The sequence below is a fragment of the Gobius niger genome (genome assembly GCF_951799975.1).
Source record: "Gobius niger genome assembly, chromosome: 5".
NCBI lineage: Eukaryota > Metazoa > Chordata > Actinopteri > Gobiiformes > Gobiidae > Gobius > Gobius niger.
In genome coordinates this window covers 6,628,158-6,646,779 of record NC_136856.1, presented here as the reverse complement: position 1 = coordinate 6,646,779, position 18,622 = coordinate 6,628,158, and the positions used below count along the sequence as shown (strand labels likewise).

The 18,622-nt window shown below is 43.3% G+C and overlaps 1 protein-coding gene across 1 annotated transcript; it reads right to left on the bottom strand.

The window, feature by feature from the left end:
* Positions 1-586: 586 nt before the first annotated feature.
* Positions 587-12,265, bottom strand: LOC306963458 (uncharacterized protein; the record flags this gene model as incomplete). The annotated part of the gene is made up of 4 exons (XM_079557029.1): positions 587-592; positions 643-1,795; positions 11,886-11,959; positions 12,116-12,265. 4 exons carry the CDS (start codon positions 12,263-12,265, stop codon positions 587-589), a joined length of 1,383 nt encoding a protein of 460 aa, XP_079413155.1.
* Positions 12,266-18,622: the final 6,357 nt, after the last annotated feature.

Genomic DNA, 18,622 nt, shown 5'->3' with positions numbered 1-18,622 from the left:
TCGTTCATGTTCAAGACAGTGCGCCTTCAGCTCAGAATGTTTCCTGAAACTGTCTTCACATCTGTCACAGCTGTACATCCTCTCTTCAGTGTGGGTTTTCCTGTGTCTCTTCAGGTTTCCTTTTTGACTAAAGGCCTGTCCACACTCTTCACAGACGAAGGGTTTTTCTCCGGTGTGAATCCGACGATGTGCGTTGAGGGAACAGAGAGCTTTGAAACCTTTCTGGCAGTACTCACAACTGTAAGGTCTTTCTCCGGAGTGGACTCTCAGGTGGACTTGAAAACCTTTTGAATCTCTAAATTTCTTCCCGCACTGGTCGCAGCTGTAAGGTTTGTCTCCGGTGTGGGTTCGGTAGTGAACCATCAGATGCTCTGCTCTCTTAAAAGCCTTATCACACCGATCACATTTGTGCGGCCTCTCTTCACTGTGCGCACGTTTGTGATAAGACAGTTTATTTAATGACCAGAACTTGTTCCCACATTGGTCACACTCGTATTGCTTTTCCCCAGTGTGATGTTGTTCATGTGTTCTTAAGGCGCCTCTCCTTTTGAAAGTCTGGCCACACTCCTCACATTTGAACATTCTCTCACTTCTATGGACAAACTGGTGTGATGTAAGTTCAGTAGACCTCTTAAAAGTCACCCCACACTGATCACATTCAAACGGCTTTTCTTCAGAGTGAGTTTTCATGTGTGATTTTAAACCAGCTGACCAAGAGAACGCCTTCCCACAGTCGTCACAAACGTAAGGCCGCTCTCCAGTGTGAGTGCGGCGGTGCACTGTCAAGTCTTTCAAGATTCGGAATTTCTTTCCACAATCGTCACAAGAATACGGTTTTTCACCAGAGTGGATTCTTATATGACATTGATATGAAGAAGAAGATGAAAACGCACTCCCGCACTGGTCACAGCTGTAGGGTTTCTCTCCTGTGTGGGTTCGGTAGTGACTCGACAGGTGCGTCGATCGCTTAAAAGTCTTATCACACTGGTCACATTTGTACGGCCTCTCTTCTCTGTGGGCTTGCATGTGATTTGAAAGCAATGATTTGATCCTAAAAGACATTCCACACTGTTCACACTCATATGGCTTCTCTCCTCTGTGAACGGTCTCATGTTGTTTGAGGGATTGAGCGCGTCCAAATGTCTTACCACAAACATCACAGCTGTACAGTTTATCTCCAGTGTGGACGATCATGTGGGATTTTAGACATTTTGATAAAGAAAAGGCCTTTCCACACTGATCACAGCTGAAGGGCTTTTCCCCAGTGTGGATCTTCTTGTGTGCATTTAGTGTGGCCGACTGAGAAAACGCCTTGTCACAAACATCACACCTGTACGGCTTCTCTCCAGTGTGGACTCTGGTGTGTATCTGAAGTTGGTTTAAGAAAGAAAAGCTCTTCTCACACTGGTCACATTCAAACGGTCTCTCTCCAGTATGAACTCTCTTATGATTCTTAAGAGCACCAGACTGTGTAAACTCCTTCCCACACTGATCACAGCTGTAGGGTTTCTCTCCAGTGTGGGTTCGATAGTGACTGGTGAGTTTTCCTGATACTTTGAAGGCCTTATCACACTGGTCACATTTGTAGGGTCTTTCTTCTTTGTGGACACGCATGTGGCTTGAATAATCCTTTCTACGGCCAAACGTCTTTCCACACTGGTCACACTCATGCGATTTTACCTCCTTGTGAATTTCAAGGTGTTTTTTCAGAGAGTCTGTTGTTGAGAAGGTCTTCTCACACTGGTCACAGCTTAGTGACATGTCAGACGCCATTAGAGGAGGATGTAAGGTTTCTCTGCAAAAATAAGAAAAGGGTGAATATGTTTATTATCATCAACACAGGAAAGAGAACAAGGAGAAGTTAAAACAAAAACTCACAGATGGTCAATCTATGAGCAATCAATGATTTGGAAAAGATTGGTTTCAATCTCCACTAGAGGCGATATTGGCAAAAACAAATAACTATATTTTTCCAATATCTATTATTGAAATTCAGACGATGTTTTTAGGATCGACAAGTGTGCGATTATGCAAATGAGGTCTTGCTAATCTTTTGGTTTGATGCGTCCAACCTGTTGTATTGATTTAGCTGCACATAAAGATATTTGTCATTATTGATTGAAACATGAACCAAGTTATACTGATTATTAGTATTTATACCATGGTCTGGGTGAATACTGGACTCTGATTGGCTGGTGCATTATTTTGGTATAACCGCACACGTAGTCCGGTAGTTAAATCACTGGGATATCACTCCGCTGTGGCGTCGCCATAGCAACGCATGACACAGCTGAGTCAGATAAAGGCGTAATTAGTGACTGACAGGAACGTATGAGATGGATTTAGTGTTTGCTAAATGTTTGTAGAGGAGAGTGAGCAGCTAGGTTAGCTACTGTTAATAACATATGAGCTTTACATTTCTATTGAAAACGGTTAAGGCTATTCATCATTTTCAGGCGTACATAAAATGATCCTGCATTGAAGCATATTTGTCTGGATTAGTAAAGTCAAACATAAAAGTTTCAGTTGGGGGGGCCCAGGTGTGAGCGACTCCACCGCAGCTGTTTCCATAAACAGTTGAGCTGGTTGAGCTAGCTAGCTAGCTTCAGGTTAAACCTTGTAAAAGGTAAATAACTCCTGCCCACGAGTGCCGCATATCGGTGTTTACTTCCAGGGAAAAGTGTTTCCGGGTTAGTCCTGTTGTGTTGTGATTCTGTGCTGATGTTGTGTCGTTGAGCCTGACTGAGATCCTCGTAATAGCTGCGGAGAATGACTCGCTCTGAGACCAGCCTTCAGTGACCGGCTAATAACCCACACAAAATAGTCCCGTAGTCTGGCAGATTTAGTGACTTTAGTCAAAGAAAAAAACATTTATTATAAATGTTGCGTTTGTGGGACCCTGGTATAAGCGGATTAAACAACACTGTGTCGGGCGTTAGAACCGTCTAATGCGGCTCCGAGTTGTTTAATCCTTACTTATTCAAGTAACAAAAGATCACTGGTTTCGATACAATTTGTGTTATAAATTAACTTTGTAGGGAAACGTGGAGCTGCCAGTGTGACTGAAACATTTTTGACTGCGCTTTCTCGCTTGAACGTAAAACCAACTAATACCAAGCGCCGTCATAAATGTTTCAGTCACACGGGCAGCCGTGAGTTGCCGTAGCTTTGTGCTTTGTAAACACTTCTCTGCAGTTCCATTTCAGTTTGAACCAAAGAGGCAAGTTACAGTGTGCGTTATTTACTTTGTCTTTAACTTTCGCCAGCTCTTCATGTTTGTAGAGTCAGATTCTACAATTTATAAAAATACTCGATATTCCAATTTTGCACATTGTCCAAACAACAATTTGGATATTATTGTTAATTGTTAATAATTATTGTTATTTATTTGGATTTAATTTTTTTGAAATATTTAATCACCAAAAAATTCAAACTATATATATTTTAAATACTCCAGTCTATGTACAACATTATTGGGACAGCATTTTAAGGAATGGGGCCCGGGGGGGGGCGACTTCAAAAATATGAAATATAGTATTTTAAACATGAGCTGCTTTTCCCTGCAGTCTGAAACATAAATATAAAATCATATTTTTTATTTTTCTTAGTTTCTGGCAGTTTTTCTGTCAGTGGTTCCCCTGTGCTGCCCCAGCCCCTGTATACTCGGATTCGCCCCTGCTCAGAGTAGATTCTGCGTAGCCTTCAGTCCCGCTGTCACTGGGCTGTGGCGGATGCGTAAAATAACCTCTAAATGCTGTAAACTTTGTGTGAACGAATTAAAACATGGAAAAACCCCAAGATTCCTGTTATGAATCAGCTCTTACATGGTGGTTCTGGAGGCTCCGTCTGCGCTGTAGGTCCAGCCCATTGTTTCAAACGTTTTCCTGTCCGTAAATCTCCTCCTCTTCACTGTCTTTAGAAAACTCTTAATGCACGTATTTCGACGTGGTATTTCCTCCTGCCTTTTCGCGCTGTATTGATCAGAAGCTGTGTCGGGAAACCGAACACACATGTGGATAATCACCATAATGTAAACAAAGATGCGCCGCTTTTACAAAATGAATCCTGATCTTTCACAGTTTCACTCAAATAAATAATAACTATAAAGTCACAGCGAGTCATTGAGAGTCACTGGCCTCAAGTCCAAGTTCAGTCTCGAGTCACAAACAGCAAGTCCAAAGTCAAGTCAAGTCTTTTTGCAGCTTTGGTCAAGTAAGTCTCAAGTCCCGAAAATGTGACTCCAGTCAAGTTATGTGACTCGAGTCTCCCACCTCTGGACAACAGTCACAAACACAAAGTGTCTTAACAAAAACACAACAGCTGTCTGTACCTCCTTTAAAATGATCTGTTCCAAAAGATTCAGCTACTATTAAAGAGCCGTGAACACCGTGAATATAAAAACATCATGTGGCTGTGAAACAAATTAAAACACACAACAACTGCTACACAAGGAAGTGAAGCCATGAGTGAAACTGACAGAACAGGAAACACGAGTTTATCATGACCACAACCACAGACTGAAACTTCATGTGCTCTTTTTCTGTCTTTAACTCCACATAAGTGAATGAACACACAGACTTTTCTGTTCCAATCCAAACGCTGACTTACTATTACACTGTGAGTGGATAGAGAGTTACCAAGAAATTGTATAAACAGGAACTGTCAGCATAAAACCACTGAAACATGAAAAATAATGTGGTAAAACTTTGTAGCCTCTTGGGTAAATTGCACTTGTCGCTTATTTTGTATTCAGAGATATTATTCATCCCCTCCTGGAGCCGCCACCTTAACGTGGTGGAGGGTTTGAGCTCCTGAATGATCCTGGAGCTCTGTTATCGGGGGCTTCGTGCCCCTGTAGGGTCTCCCAGGGCAAACAGGTCCGAGGTGACGGGTCAGACAAAGAGCGGTTCAGAAGCTCCTTATGAGAGACCAACAGGCCCGGTTAATCGTGAGGCCGTCCTTCTGTGGACCCACCACCTGCAGGGGGCGCCATAGCTTGACGGCATCCCTTACTTCCGGGCGCCGCCACCGGGTGCGGGGATTGCCGCCGCGACAGGCACCAGAGACCTTACGGCCACAACTACGAGCATCGACAATGGAGGAGGAGAACAGGGTCCACTCGGACTCCATGTCCCCCGCCTCCCCCGGAATCTGGGTGAAGCTCTTCCGGAGGTGGGAGTTGAAGACCCCACTGACAGAGGGATCCGCCAGTCGTTCCCAGCAGACCCTCACAATACGTTTGGGCCTGCCAGGTCTGACCGGCTTCCTCCCCTGCCAGCGGATCCAGCTCACCACCAGGTGGTGATCGGTTGACAGCTCAGCCCCTCTCTTCACCCGAGTGTCCGAGACACGCGGCCGGAGGTCAGACGACACAACTACAAAGTCGATCATCGACCTCCTGCCTAGGGTGTCCTGGTGCCACGTGCACTTATGGACACCCTTGTGCTCGAACATGGTGTTCGTTATGGACAAACTGCGACTAGCACAGAAGTCCAATAACAGAACATCACTCGGGTTCAGATCGGGGAGGCCGTTCCTCACAATCACTCCCTCCCAGGTCTCACTGTCGTTACCCACGTGGGCGTTGAAGTCCCCCAGCAGAACAATGGAGTCCCCAGTCGGAGCACTATCTAGTACCCCTCCCAGGGACTCCAAGAAGGCCGGTACTCTGCACCGATGTTGGGCCCGTAGGCCGAGACAACGGTGAGAGACCTGTCCCCAACCCGAAGGCGTAGGGACGCGACCCTCTCGTCCACCGGGGTGAACTCCAACACGTGACGGCTGAGCTGGGGGGATATGAGCAAACCCACCCCAGCCCGCCGCCTCTCCCCGCGGGCAACTCCAGAAAAATGGAGAGTCCAGCCTCTCTCCAGGAGTTGGGATCCGGAACCCAAGCTGTGCGTAGAGGTGAGCCCGACTATATCTAGTCGGTATCTCTCAACCTCCCACACAAGCTCAGGCTCCTCCCCCCCAGTGAAGTGACGTTCCATGTCCTGAACGCCAGAAGCGGGTGGTGGGTCCACAGGAGGGCGGGCCCACGTCGCCCCTTTGGGCTGTGCCGGCCGGGCCCCGTGGGCAGAGGCCCGACCACCAGGCGCTTGAGTTCGAGCCCCAACCCCAGGCCTGGCTCCAGGGTGGGGCCCCGGCTGCGCCATGCCGGGCCACGTCTTTTAGTGTATATAAATATAAATATACAGTATGCACTTGTCGCTATATTTTGTATTGTTTTGTGTATTATTCGCACTGAGCACGGCAGCGAGCAGAGCATTTATCCTAATACAGGATGAAAACATTTCTGTGTGTCCGTTTGTGGTCGTAAAATATGGAACAAACTACATGTAGACCTCAAACAATGTCCAAATATCAGACAGTTTAAGAATCAATACAAAGAATGAATATTCTCTAGGTTTGTAGCTGAAGAAAATATATGACTTTTCAGGCTCAGCTGTTGTAAACCAGATGTTGATTGGTAGGTAGTATTCACTATGTATCTCTGACAACTTGGACTTAGATCACAGTGCTCAAAGTATTGTTTTAAGGAAGCTTAATAAGTAAATAGAACAAGATGCTGAGAGTACTTAAAAGGGGTGGGACTAAATAAGTGTTTACTTCCCCCACTCCTTTTCGAACAGCCTCATTTAAAATGTGCAAAAGGTAAAACAAAATTGTTTGTCATAAGATAAATGTTTTGAGCTGCACATTTGATACTGAGCTCACAAATGCCTCAACCACGGCACGTGGTGTTTGGAGTTCATATAAGTTTGTGTTTTTATGTTCTTTCATTCATAGTCTACTTGAAATGACCAATGACAACCCGGATGAAAAAGCGGCTAAAAAACCCAATACACTTTGGTTAAAGCCTAAACCAAAATCTATTCATTCTAATAAATCTGCAGCCCAAAAATCACCATAGGCATCAGCACGTGTAGCTGAGGAAGATCGTCTCCAACACTGACAACCCACTGTGGACTTCCCCCCTGGCTCCTCTCCCTGTCACCAAACTACCAGTCCTCCCTCATCGGGCTCATCTCACACGATGAGGATGTTACTCGACAACAAAAACAAGTCTAGTCCTTCTGTGCTTCGAGTAAACGCTCGTATATTATAATAGACACTTACGACGATGAGCAGAGGCGGTGCCCTGGAACAAAGCTGTGGAAACAAACCCAAGAGGAAGTAGAAGTTGGGACAGAAAGGAAGGAGGAGCGTGCATGAATCTTCTTCCTCTTCTTGTTTTACAGCGGTTGGCAACCAGCTTAAAGGAGCATTACAGCCTCCTACTGTTCCGGAGTATGGGTCAGCCCATGAGCTTACACACTACACCCTTTGTACACGAACAAAGCAAAATAATACAAAAAACAAAACAAAAAATAATCCCCAAAAAACGCCCCAATGTCAACCAATCATCATGTCCCCAGTATTAAAACATTCCTTTGGTCATAAAAATAATTTCTACCATTTTTTGTGTAATTCCAACATTGTTTAGGGCGTCCACGTCAGTAAGTAAGATTTGCATTAACCCAACAGATTTGTGAATTAGGATTAAAAAAAAATGTAAATTCTCAATGCATTTTCTTTTTTAATCTACTTTTTCCCAATCTGCAAAGCAAAATTCTAACACTAAATATATATTTTTTAATGTTCAACTGTAATATTTTGACCCTGAAGTGAAACGTGTCGTCTGCTGTAACAGTTAATCTGACGCACGAGCGGTTTGTGTAAAAACATCTGAAATTACACACAATATAAAAAGGCCAAGACAAAACAAAATCATAGCAGCACAAACGTAGCAAAGTAAAAGCCTGGACAAATCAATGGGTCTGAAGTTCACTCTTGAAGGTGTCAACAGAGTCTGAAAATAGAGTCTTAACATTACAAAAAGTTCATTTTGCATGATATGTATATATAAGTCTTTTATCAAACATAAAGGCACAAATAACTCCTCCTCACTCTTCTTTGTGTAAATAACAATGTTTTTCCTCAAATTGTAGAAGTAGAACCAAAAAAAATGGCTGCTGTAGCAAACATTAGCAAATGTACATGAAGCTAGCTTAAACGCCTGTCGTAGCTAACATTAGCATAATGTAGCTTGAAGCTAACTTGAACGCCTGTCATAGCTAACATTAGCAAATGTACATGAAGCTAGCTTAAACGCCTGTCATAGCTTATTTATTACATATAAATAAAGTCAAGTGTAAATCGGGCCCATATGGATATTTTCTCGCAACAGATTGTTCAGTAGAAGCGAAAAAACGGCAGTTGTAGCAAGCGCTAGCTAACTGTTAGCATTAGCCCGATGCTAACATGTAGCATCAAATTAGCATTCTCCGTTATTATGTATTTATGGGCTGTAGAACCACTTTGCTCCTCCCCATGTCTTTGCATCTTTATCTAATAGAAAAAGTATGTTCATATTTCAGCGTTTGTTAAAGTAGTTTTTGAATAATTATCTAATCTAAAGTTTAGATTTTTCTCCAAATTGTTTTCCCCCTTAACTGTTTTTAAACATGACCATATATGGACGATTCCAGAGACGCCGTCTGTATCCATAGACCCTTTAATTGTTTGTAAACATTCGGGGCTTAGCTGGAGGCAGGAAGCAAGATTCTTATCAATTTCCATTGGAGCTGTTGTCATGGTAACGATAAACAAATGTTTAACTGTTTTTGGAAATATCAAATAAACCTTATTTCATCGTCTCAAATGTCATTCCTCTTGGTCTTGTACCTTAAGCCACAACAGGACCACATGTTTTACTTGTAGTTTCACACTTCCAATTGCTAGTTTTAGTTTAATCTTATTTCTCTTGATCACTAACGTTTCAGCTCGGCCCGACGATCGGATAAAGATCTGGTCTGTGGGCGGAGCTGTGCTTAGTGTTACTGACGAAGCCTTTTGGATGAGAGGTGAAACATTCAACACTTCAACCAGAGTACAGAAGATGACTGAATTGTTTCACGCCTCACGGACCCTCTCACCAGAAGACCTACAGAACTGCACTGGTGGTTGAAGTCTCGAATGTTTCGCCTCTCATCCAAAAGGCTTCGTCCAAAAGGCTTCGAAGCCTTTTGAGAGGTAAAACGTTCGAGATTTCAACCACCAGTACAGAAGATGATTTGAATACCTCCATTGAAGATGGACAACTCCTGTACGACTGAGAGCTGCGTGCGTGTGTGTGTGTGTGCGTGTGCGTGTCTATGGGGAGGGTGTGGGCTGAGCAGTGTTGTCTGTCTGGAAGAGTGGGTGGTTGGGTGGGCGGGAACTGCTTTTAATCTGTAAGGCACTTTGTGTTGCAACTTTGTATGAAAAGCGCTTTATAAATAAAGTTTTGATTGATTGATTGACAAATGATCTCCATTGTGTAATTGGATGTACAATATCCCTCGGTCCCTTTAATGTCCCAAATTGAGCATAATCCTTTTATTTGAGTTGTTTTGACTAGATAAGATTTAGTTGGCCGTTTGACCAAGATTATTTGGCCCGAGCGAGCCGGCGCAAGGGCCTATTGTAATCGCAACGCAGTGCGCACGAAAACAGCGCGAAACGCTGTTGCCATGTCAAACATAAACGCACCGTGTAAAACAGTGACTGCCCTTTATACTTATTATTGCATGTGTGACCTGAGGTACTTTAAAAACAGAATTAACCCAAAGATAAAACCAGGATAAAACCAAAGGACACGCAGATAAGGATTTGTAAAAACAGGCAGAGACAGTGCTTTTAAAATATGTAATTAAAAGTTTATTTTAAAGGACCAGGAGAACGATATTAAAAGTATTTACTATTATGATTAAAATTTATATTAAAAATGGCCAATGTGAAAAAGTGCAAAATTACAATAAAACCTTGCAGCCCCTGGGCCAGCACCAAAGGAAATCTGAAACACAAATAAACGTTAGAAAATAACCAAACTTGGATGGCTTGAGAGGGGGGAGCCCCACCCCAAACAAACGGAAAGTGCTCCCCACACACACACACACACACACACACACAAACACACACACACAAACACACACACACAAACACACACACACTAAATAACCAAAATCCCAAGTGCAAAACAAAGAAAACGGGCCGACTCCCCCACTCGAGCACATCCAAGGGAACTGAAATCTAAAGACTAAAAGACCCAGGGACTGCGGTACAAAACTGGCGCAGAGCTAAAAGGGTTTAAAAAGGCTACAAAAACAAACTCAAATGCAACCAAACCCTAAAACAAACTCTAAACAAAACAGTAGCTAAAATCTGCAATTAAAAGGGAAACAACGTTAAAACCGAAAGATAATAAATGTAAACAAAATATTAAACGCTTGTCCCGCCTTAAAACTGGTATAAAAACGGGGGGGAAATAGCCGCCACCGGAGTTCATTAAAACAAGCTCTAAAACCAGAAAGATAAATGAACATTAAAATTACTAAAACCGAGAGGAGAAGTTAAAAACGCACCGGTCACCAGCCAGCAGCAGTTGAGAATGAGTGCCAGGCGCGGGGGAGATTTAAAGAGGCCGCTTCCGTCATTAGGCAGGAAGCGGCCTCACCCAATAGTTACTGTCCGCTACACTAGCCTTTAGCTTCAAGACAAACTATGAATCCTTTATGATCACAGGCGTCTCCTCTGAACTCGCTACATCCTACATCAAGATTTGAACACACTGTAAATGATCATCTACCAGGAACTCACTGCCCACAACGTAATCTTTAGAAAATATGATTATTATTCCAGCAGGTCTGAGCTAATCTCTATAGGAAAAGAACACAGACAGGAAATACTGGCGCTCACAACTTCAGGTCAGAGGAACTAGCATAGCCATACCGTGCAACAAGCCAACTCCTGCATGCGCTGGCACCCAAAGAAAGCGAACCTCCCCGTCACCCCTCCTTATTCTGTTCACAGACACAAGAATATGGAACAGCACACCCTGCCTTGTTCTTGAACTACTACTTGTCTTAGTTTTGAATGCTCTATCCACTTCACCGCCACCAGAACTGCTGCCATCTCCACTGTGTATGTCGCAGTTTGAAACTCGTTCTGAGCCCGGGCCACACAACACAACACAAATGAAAGTTTTAGAAAGTTTATTCTCATAAAAGTCTTTTGGATAAAATTGTTCTGATAAAAATAATTGTTCAGATAAAATGTTCGTTAAAAACTCTAAAGGTTAAAACGATTTCCGGGGAATGACAATCCGTAGTATGAGTCACCAGCCTGGAGCCGTCCCGGCATCGGGTAGGCGCTGCGCCTCCGCTGGCGTGGAGCTCCGTATACGTCCCGTGGTTCGATCCCCTCGCAGGTCCGCGACACCCCTCCGTGCGACCAGGCGAAGCACAGCTGGAAACAGCGACACAGTAGCCGTCAGTGAAACCGCTCGTCAAAACCCGTCACACACACACACACACACGGCGATAATCATGGGTTCGTCCCTTCACTTAGCTCTTGTAGGGCGTATCATATGCTGTCTGCTGCTGCTGCTGCTGCTGCTGCTGCTGGTCTTGGATCCACGGTCCTGCTGCGATAGGGCGGCGGCGAGTTGTCCCTCGGTCCCCACGTCCACCGGTGACTCTCCTCGCTTCCAGTCCCACTTCCTCGTTTAAAAACACTGTCCACTGATTACGCCGTTTGGGGGAACAGTCTGATTGGCTGGGCGGGAGGATCAATCCATTTCGGCAGGGGTGCGTTAAACTAAAAACACTTCAAATCCCGTAAGGAAAACAAAACATGCAGAAACAACGCATATACAAAATCAAAGTTAAAACTACCCCGCGCGATGTGTCCTCTCCTCCTGACATCTCCCCCCAGTTTTCAGATAGTCGTCCCGACTACTACAGTGATTGGTTTCTGTACCTTAACGGTAGATTACCCAAATTGCGACGCTGAGAACGTCTTACGGGTGGCTGTTCATGTGGAAACCCTGGGTCTGGCGTTTGTTCATTCCCTGCTGGCTCGGGTGCCGAACGAGACTCTGTAACAGGTAATACAACAGGTAAGAAGAGCGGCATAGAATTTGGTGGCACAGAGTGTCTCGATTGGGCAGGCTCCGTAACCAACTGATCGCCAGGTTCTAGTGGGCATGGTTTAAGGTTATTGCGATGCATAGTCTTTATAGGCCCCACCTGACCTTCAGGCCGAATTTCATATACCGGCGAATCAGGGTGGAGTTGAGACACAACAACGTAGGGTGACCGTTGCCAACGGGGCGCCAGCTTGCCTTGGTCATGGCGACGGAAGTTTCTGAGCAGCACCCTTTCTCCTGGGAGTAGCGGTACATCCTGACATGTACACCGCCAGTCCATCCGAAGTCCGTCTGTTTGTCTCAATCTTTATTGATGGGACCGCTATTCCTAAAGGTTATTGACGGAAGTGAGCGGGGGAAGTCTTTAGGAGTTACTGCGCGGACGTTTTGCTCCTCGTATCCTTACGCCTCACAATATAGTCCCCCTTTTTATCTGCTTATAAAATCGACACGTTACATTTCTGTGTAAATATACTTCGCATGAAAACACTTCACGTAACTTTATTTAAATAGGGAACACGTGGAAGAGCTTGGTAGCTTCTATCGTGAGCTTTTTTGGAGCTATGTGACATGTGGGAGAGGCTGCGTATGTGCTCCGTTTGCCTGGCAGAGCGCACGGACAAAGACCAGACGGGGATATATTAACTCGACTAAAGTGAGGTAAGAACATATATCAGTATGTAAAAACGGTGGCCTATTCCTTTAAGGCGGGTGGTAAGAGGTTAAGGTCGGGGATAGGAAGTTAAGGTCGGGGATAAGAGGTTAAGGCGGGTGGTAAGAGGTTAAGGCGGGGGATAAGAGGTTAAGGCTGGGGGTAAGAGGTTAAGGTCGGGGATAAGAGGAGTAAATGGAGAGACCGGTGGCCCTTCTCTGCTCTTCCAGAATGGACATGAGGCCAGTCCGCCCCTGAATGTGACCGACAGAAAGACTTGACAAGAAGATGAGTCGAGTTCGTCATTTTTCTCCTTTATTGAGAATGTAAAAAACACACAGTGATGTAATGCTTTTGTGTGACTTTGTATGAAAACAAACAAACAATTGAACAACAATGGGAAACCACGTGCATTGATGCTTTAATATCACACACTCACATTTAGGATGTATCGCCTCGACAAACATTTACTTCATATTAAAACATGACTTATAAAAACTGCTCAAAAATATACTCGTGTAGAACAAATATTCACGATTATGTAAAGAGTCGAGTTAGTCTTAATTATATACAGAGAAGAGACCAGATCCACGCATTGACTGATGATGTAGAATTGCTTTAACCTCTTAACTCCCGCCTGAACCGAGAGCATTTTCTCCAGTTCAGCTTTACCCAAATCCTGTAGGCCAGTGTAACGCCTCGTTTGAAAGCTAAGACCTACAAAACTCACCTAAATGGATCTTTTTCCTCACGTCATCACATTTTTTTTGGTCACTTTTTCGATTTTTTTTGGTCACTTTTTCGATTTTTTTTGTCAAATTCTTATCCATTTTTCGTCAAATTTTTGTCCATTTTTGTCATTTTCCGTAATTTTTTTGTCACACTTTCGTCCATTTTTTCTCAATTTTTCGTCAAATTTTTGTAATTTTTTTGTCAAATTTTTCTCACTTTTTTGTCAAATTTTGTCAATTTTTTGTAATTTTTTTGTCACTTTTTCGGCAAATTATTCGCATTTTTTTTTGTCAAATTCTTATCATTTTTTCGTCCATTTTCTCTCGATTTTCATCAATTTTTTCTCACTTTTTTCACATTTTCATCCTTGTTTTCGTCTCAGTTTTGTTGCTATTTTCACACCTTTTTTCCCCCAGAAGCTTTTGGATTGGGGTAAAGCTGGAGAAAATGTGCTCGGTTCAGGTGGGAGTTAAGGGGTTAATGCAGTAAACTTAAACTTTACTTTCTACCTGTACATTTGTTCCACTTCACGTTAACTCATATTTCCTTCATAAACATTCAACCCTGGACACTTGGAGCGTTGGAACAGGAGACGCTGCACTATTTACAGTCACTTGTTTCACAGCAGAGACAGTTAAGTGTGGACTCTCTGAAGCCTGATCTCCAGCTGTTTGAGTCTGACTTCAGGTTTATGTGATCCAGCCTCAGCTGCTTTGTCCCCTTCATGTTCAACCTCCTGATGAGCAAGTTTTCTTTTCATGTGTGTCTTCAGACTTCCTGACTGAGTAAAAGGCCTGCCCACACTCCTCACAGACGTGGGTTTTTTCTCCAGTGTGAACTCGACGATGTGTGTAGAGGGAAGAATAAGCTGCGAAAGTTTTCTGGCATTGGTCACAACTGTAAGGTCTTTCTCCGGAGTGGGTTCTCATGTGTTTCTTGAGAACATGTGAACGTGCAAAGGTCTTCCCGCACTGGTCACAGCGGTAGCGTTTTTCTCCGGTGTGGGTTCGGTAGTGAACCATTAGATCCTCTGGTCTCTTAAAAGCCTTATCGCACCGATCACATTTGTGCGGCCTCTCTTCACTGTGCACACGTTTGTGACTTGACAGTTCACCTGCTGACCAGAACTCATGTCCACACTGGTCGCACTCGTGCTGCTTCTCCCCAGTGTGACGTCTCTGATGGTTTTTAAAGGTACTTTTCCTTTTGAAAGTCTGGCCACACTCCTCACATTTGAACATTCTCTCACTTCTATGGACGTGCTGGTGTGACGTAAGCCGAGCAAATAACTTGAACTTTGTGCCACACTGATCACATTCAAACGGCTTTTCTTCAGAGTGAGTTTTCATGTGCACCTTTAAGCTCGCCGACTGAGTGAACGCCTTCCCACAATCGTCACAAACGTAAGGCCGCTCTCCAGTGTGAGTGCGGCGGTGCACTGTCAAGTCTTTCGAGTTTCGAAATTTCTTTCCACAATCGTCACAAGAATACGGTTTTTCACCAGAGTGGATTCTTATATGACACTGATATGAAGAAGAAGATGAAAACGCACTCCCGCACTGGTCACAGCGGAAGGGTTTCTCTCCTGTGTGGGTTCGGTAGTGATTCGACAAGTGCACTGATTGCTTAAAAGTCTTATCACACTGGTCGCATTTGTACGGCCTCTCATCTCTGTGGGCTTGCATGTGATTTGAAAGCAATGATGATGACCTTACAGTTGTGACCAATGCCAGAAAACTTTCGCAGCTTATTCTTCCCTCTACACACATCGTCGAGTTCACACTGGAGAAAAACCCCACGTCTGTGAGGAGTGTGGGCAGGCCTTTTACTCAGTCAGGAAGTCTGAAGACACACATGAAAAGAAAACGTGCTCATCAGGAGGTTGAACATGAAGGGGACAAAGCAGCTGAGGCTTTTTGCTGGATTTTTGTCATTTTTTTGCTGGATTTTTGTCATTTTTTTGCTGGATTTTTGTCACTTTTTTGATGGATTTTTTAAAGGCAACAAATAATCGTTTGAATAATCGTGATTTCAATTATGACAAAAATAATCGTGATTATTATTTTTTCAATAATCGAGCAGCCCTAGTTTACCAGCATGGAGTGAATGTACAATTGTCTCATGTAAAGCGCTTTGTGACCATGTCTGTGAAAGGCGCTGTATAAATAAAGATCTTCTTCTTGTCCCTGTGTGTCCATGTCTGTCTGTTTCGAGCACCTGTAACTCATCACCACCTCCATCTGAAGCCTCTTCAGTCCTCGACTCTGCCAGATCGTCCCTTACCTTGTGTTGGACTAATCTTGGCTTTTTGATATTTTGCTGTATAAAACTTGCAACCTACCTGTTTAAAGTTACCTTTTTCTGTGTAATTCTCCATCCAGCCCTAGATTCTCCTCCGCTGCACCTCCTGCTCCAGCCCTGTTTCCTATTGTTTGACCTTTTTTTGTAATTAACCCGGTGTCTGTGCTGCAAGTCATTCGGTTCAACCCTATGATTCCAGAGTTTTTCATTCCCAGGTTTGTTTCAGCAGCATCAAAATATAAAGTCACGAGTTCTTACTTAACTCCCACCTGAACCGAGCACATTTTCTCCAGTTTGGCTTTACCCCAATCCAAAAGCTTCTGGGAAAAAGCTGTGAAAATAGCAACAAAACGAAAACAATGATGGAAATGTGACAAAAAAAGTGACGAAAAATTGATGAAAAAGTGACAACAAATGTGACCAAAAATGACCCAAAAATGATCAAAATGTAAAAAAAAAAAAAGACAAAAATTTGACAAAAAAGTTACAAAAATGTGACAAAAAATGACAAAAAATGGATAAAAAATGGACGAAAAAATGACAAAAATGTGACAAAAATGTGACAAAAAATGACAAAAAATTGATAAAAAATGTGTGACAAAAAAATTACAAAAATTTGACCAAAAAATGACAAAAAAAGTTACAAAAATGAGTTGAATACCCAACAAAAACATGATGGAAAAAAAATCTGACGTGAGGAAAAAGATCCTCTCGGTTCAGGCGGGAGTTAAGAGGTTAATCAAAGTCACAGAAATGTAGTTTCACAAGCGTCATGTGTAGAGTAGAGGAACGAAAGAAATAAAATAAAAATCAGCTTTTTTTTCAAATGAACTCTTCATATATCACAGGCCGGAATTGTGCACTCGGAAATGTGAGATTATTTGGAACCCTTCAGCCAATCAGAGCGCAGGCTCACCTGCCCAAACGCCCTCTGTCTGATTCACGTGTTTTCATTGGACGGAGCGGGTTTCCATCAAATCTAGTTAAAAAACCCGCGAGCTAAACACAGCTGTGATGTTTTATATTTTTATCCTTAAATGACGAAAATGCGGAGAAATGAACGAGCTCAGTTTGATCAGGACATTTGGAGCTCGTTCTCCAGAGGAACTCTGACAGAGACGCAGGACTTTGTGGAGAACAGCAGCGGAGCCGAGGCCACACTTTACCGGGATGACGAGAGGTTTTTCCCCGCATCAGACGCTCTGGAACCCGGGGCGGATCCGAGGCTCGCCGCGGTCACCGAACAACCGGACGTACGGGAGACACGGAGTCTGAGACACGAGGACGTTTGAGGACAGAGATGGAAGTGACAGGAGAGATATGGAGCTGGAGACGCATCTGGAGGAGAAGACACGAAGACATCAGTGGTAAGTAGTGCTTTGGTGTCGCTGTTGTTGTGAGTAAAATGGCGATAACCTATAGCTCACACATATAATGTAATATAATGAGAGCGGTAAATTGTAGCCGCTGCTGCGGTTGGGGAGGTGTGATGCGTAATAGCGCAGAGCCGCTTGGAGAGCCTTTGGCACCGCTGGACGTTCAGTTCTTCCACAGGTGCGGCAGGGCTGAAGATCTGGGGCTGCTTTACTTATTGCATGTGGGGCTAATTTTGCAAGTTTGTGATTTATTTCTTTGCGTTTGACTTTTGGAATCGTCGTTGAAGCTGGTCATAAACACTACGTAAAATGAAGTTGTTTCTTAATTGGGTTAAATGTAATGTACATACCCTCAATGGGAGCTTGGGGGCGCTGTTTTAGTAGACGTCCTATATGGTCGTAATTCAGGGATAAGACAAACGACCACTTGTGTCGTATGGATTTGGAGGACTTGTTGCACATTTGGCCAAGAGCGCTGAATATAAAGGCCTCTTATATGAAGGTGCAGTCACCTTGTGATTGTCGGCCTGCGGCTCCAAGTGTTGCCGCTGTATCTGCACATTTAGGCCATTCCTTTGGTTCAGCAGACACTATAGATACTATAACAGGAATAATGGCAATAAAAGAAATCTTTATACGAGGCCGGAGTCTGGGGTCTCCTTTGTGCACAGGCACTGGTGTGAACCCAAGAGCAGGATTTCCTCTGTCATCAATAAATCAAGGACAAAAACACATTCACTTTCATCTCAAGTTAGCAAAGGTCTGATGAAAAGTGCTGGAGAGACACGAACAAAAATGTTTGATCTAATCAGTTTTACGCACAACTACTGTCTCTCTACGATCATGTCCTTCAGTATCAGGCTCTGGACTCACCGTCAATGATCTAAACCAGTGTGGTCGACATCTAAGTGAGCAGTGTACGTTTAAGTTTTAAGGATTTGTTTTTAACTGATGGCCCTCGAACAACTTAATGCTCTTTAAGTAGCTCAGCTGAAATAAGGCTGGTGACCCTGATCTAGACAGACAAAGACACGAAGTATCACTGAAATATTACAATTACCTGAATAAAACTGAACAGTGCAATTCATACAAAAAGCAAAACGAATGAATCAATGAATTTGCTCGATTTCTCTTTTAACCTCTTAACTCCCACCTGAACGGACCCCATTTTCTCCAGTTTGGCTTTACCTGAATCAAAAAGCTTCTTGGGGAAAAAAGCACCAAAACAGCCACAAAAAATGAGAAGAAAACAAGGATGTAAACGCAACAAAAATGAGACAAAATTCAACAAAAAATGACAAAATTCAACAAAAAAATGACAAAAATTCACCAAAAAGTGACAAAAATTCAACAAAAATGTGACAAAAATTCAACAAAAATGTGACAAAAATTCAACAAAAATGTGACAAAAACTCAACAAAAATTCAAAAAATTGTGACAAAAACTCAACAAAAATTCAACAAAAATGTGACAAAAACTTAGCAAAAATGTGACCAAAATAAAAAAAAACATACAAAAGGTGACACAACACAGCAACAACGTGAGGAAACA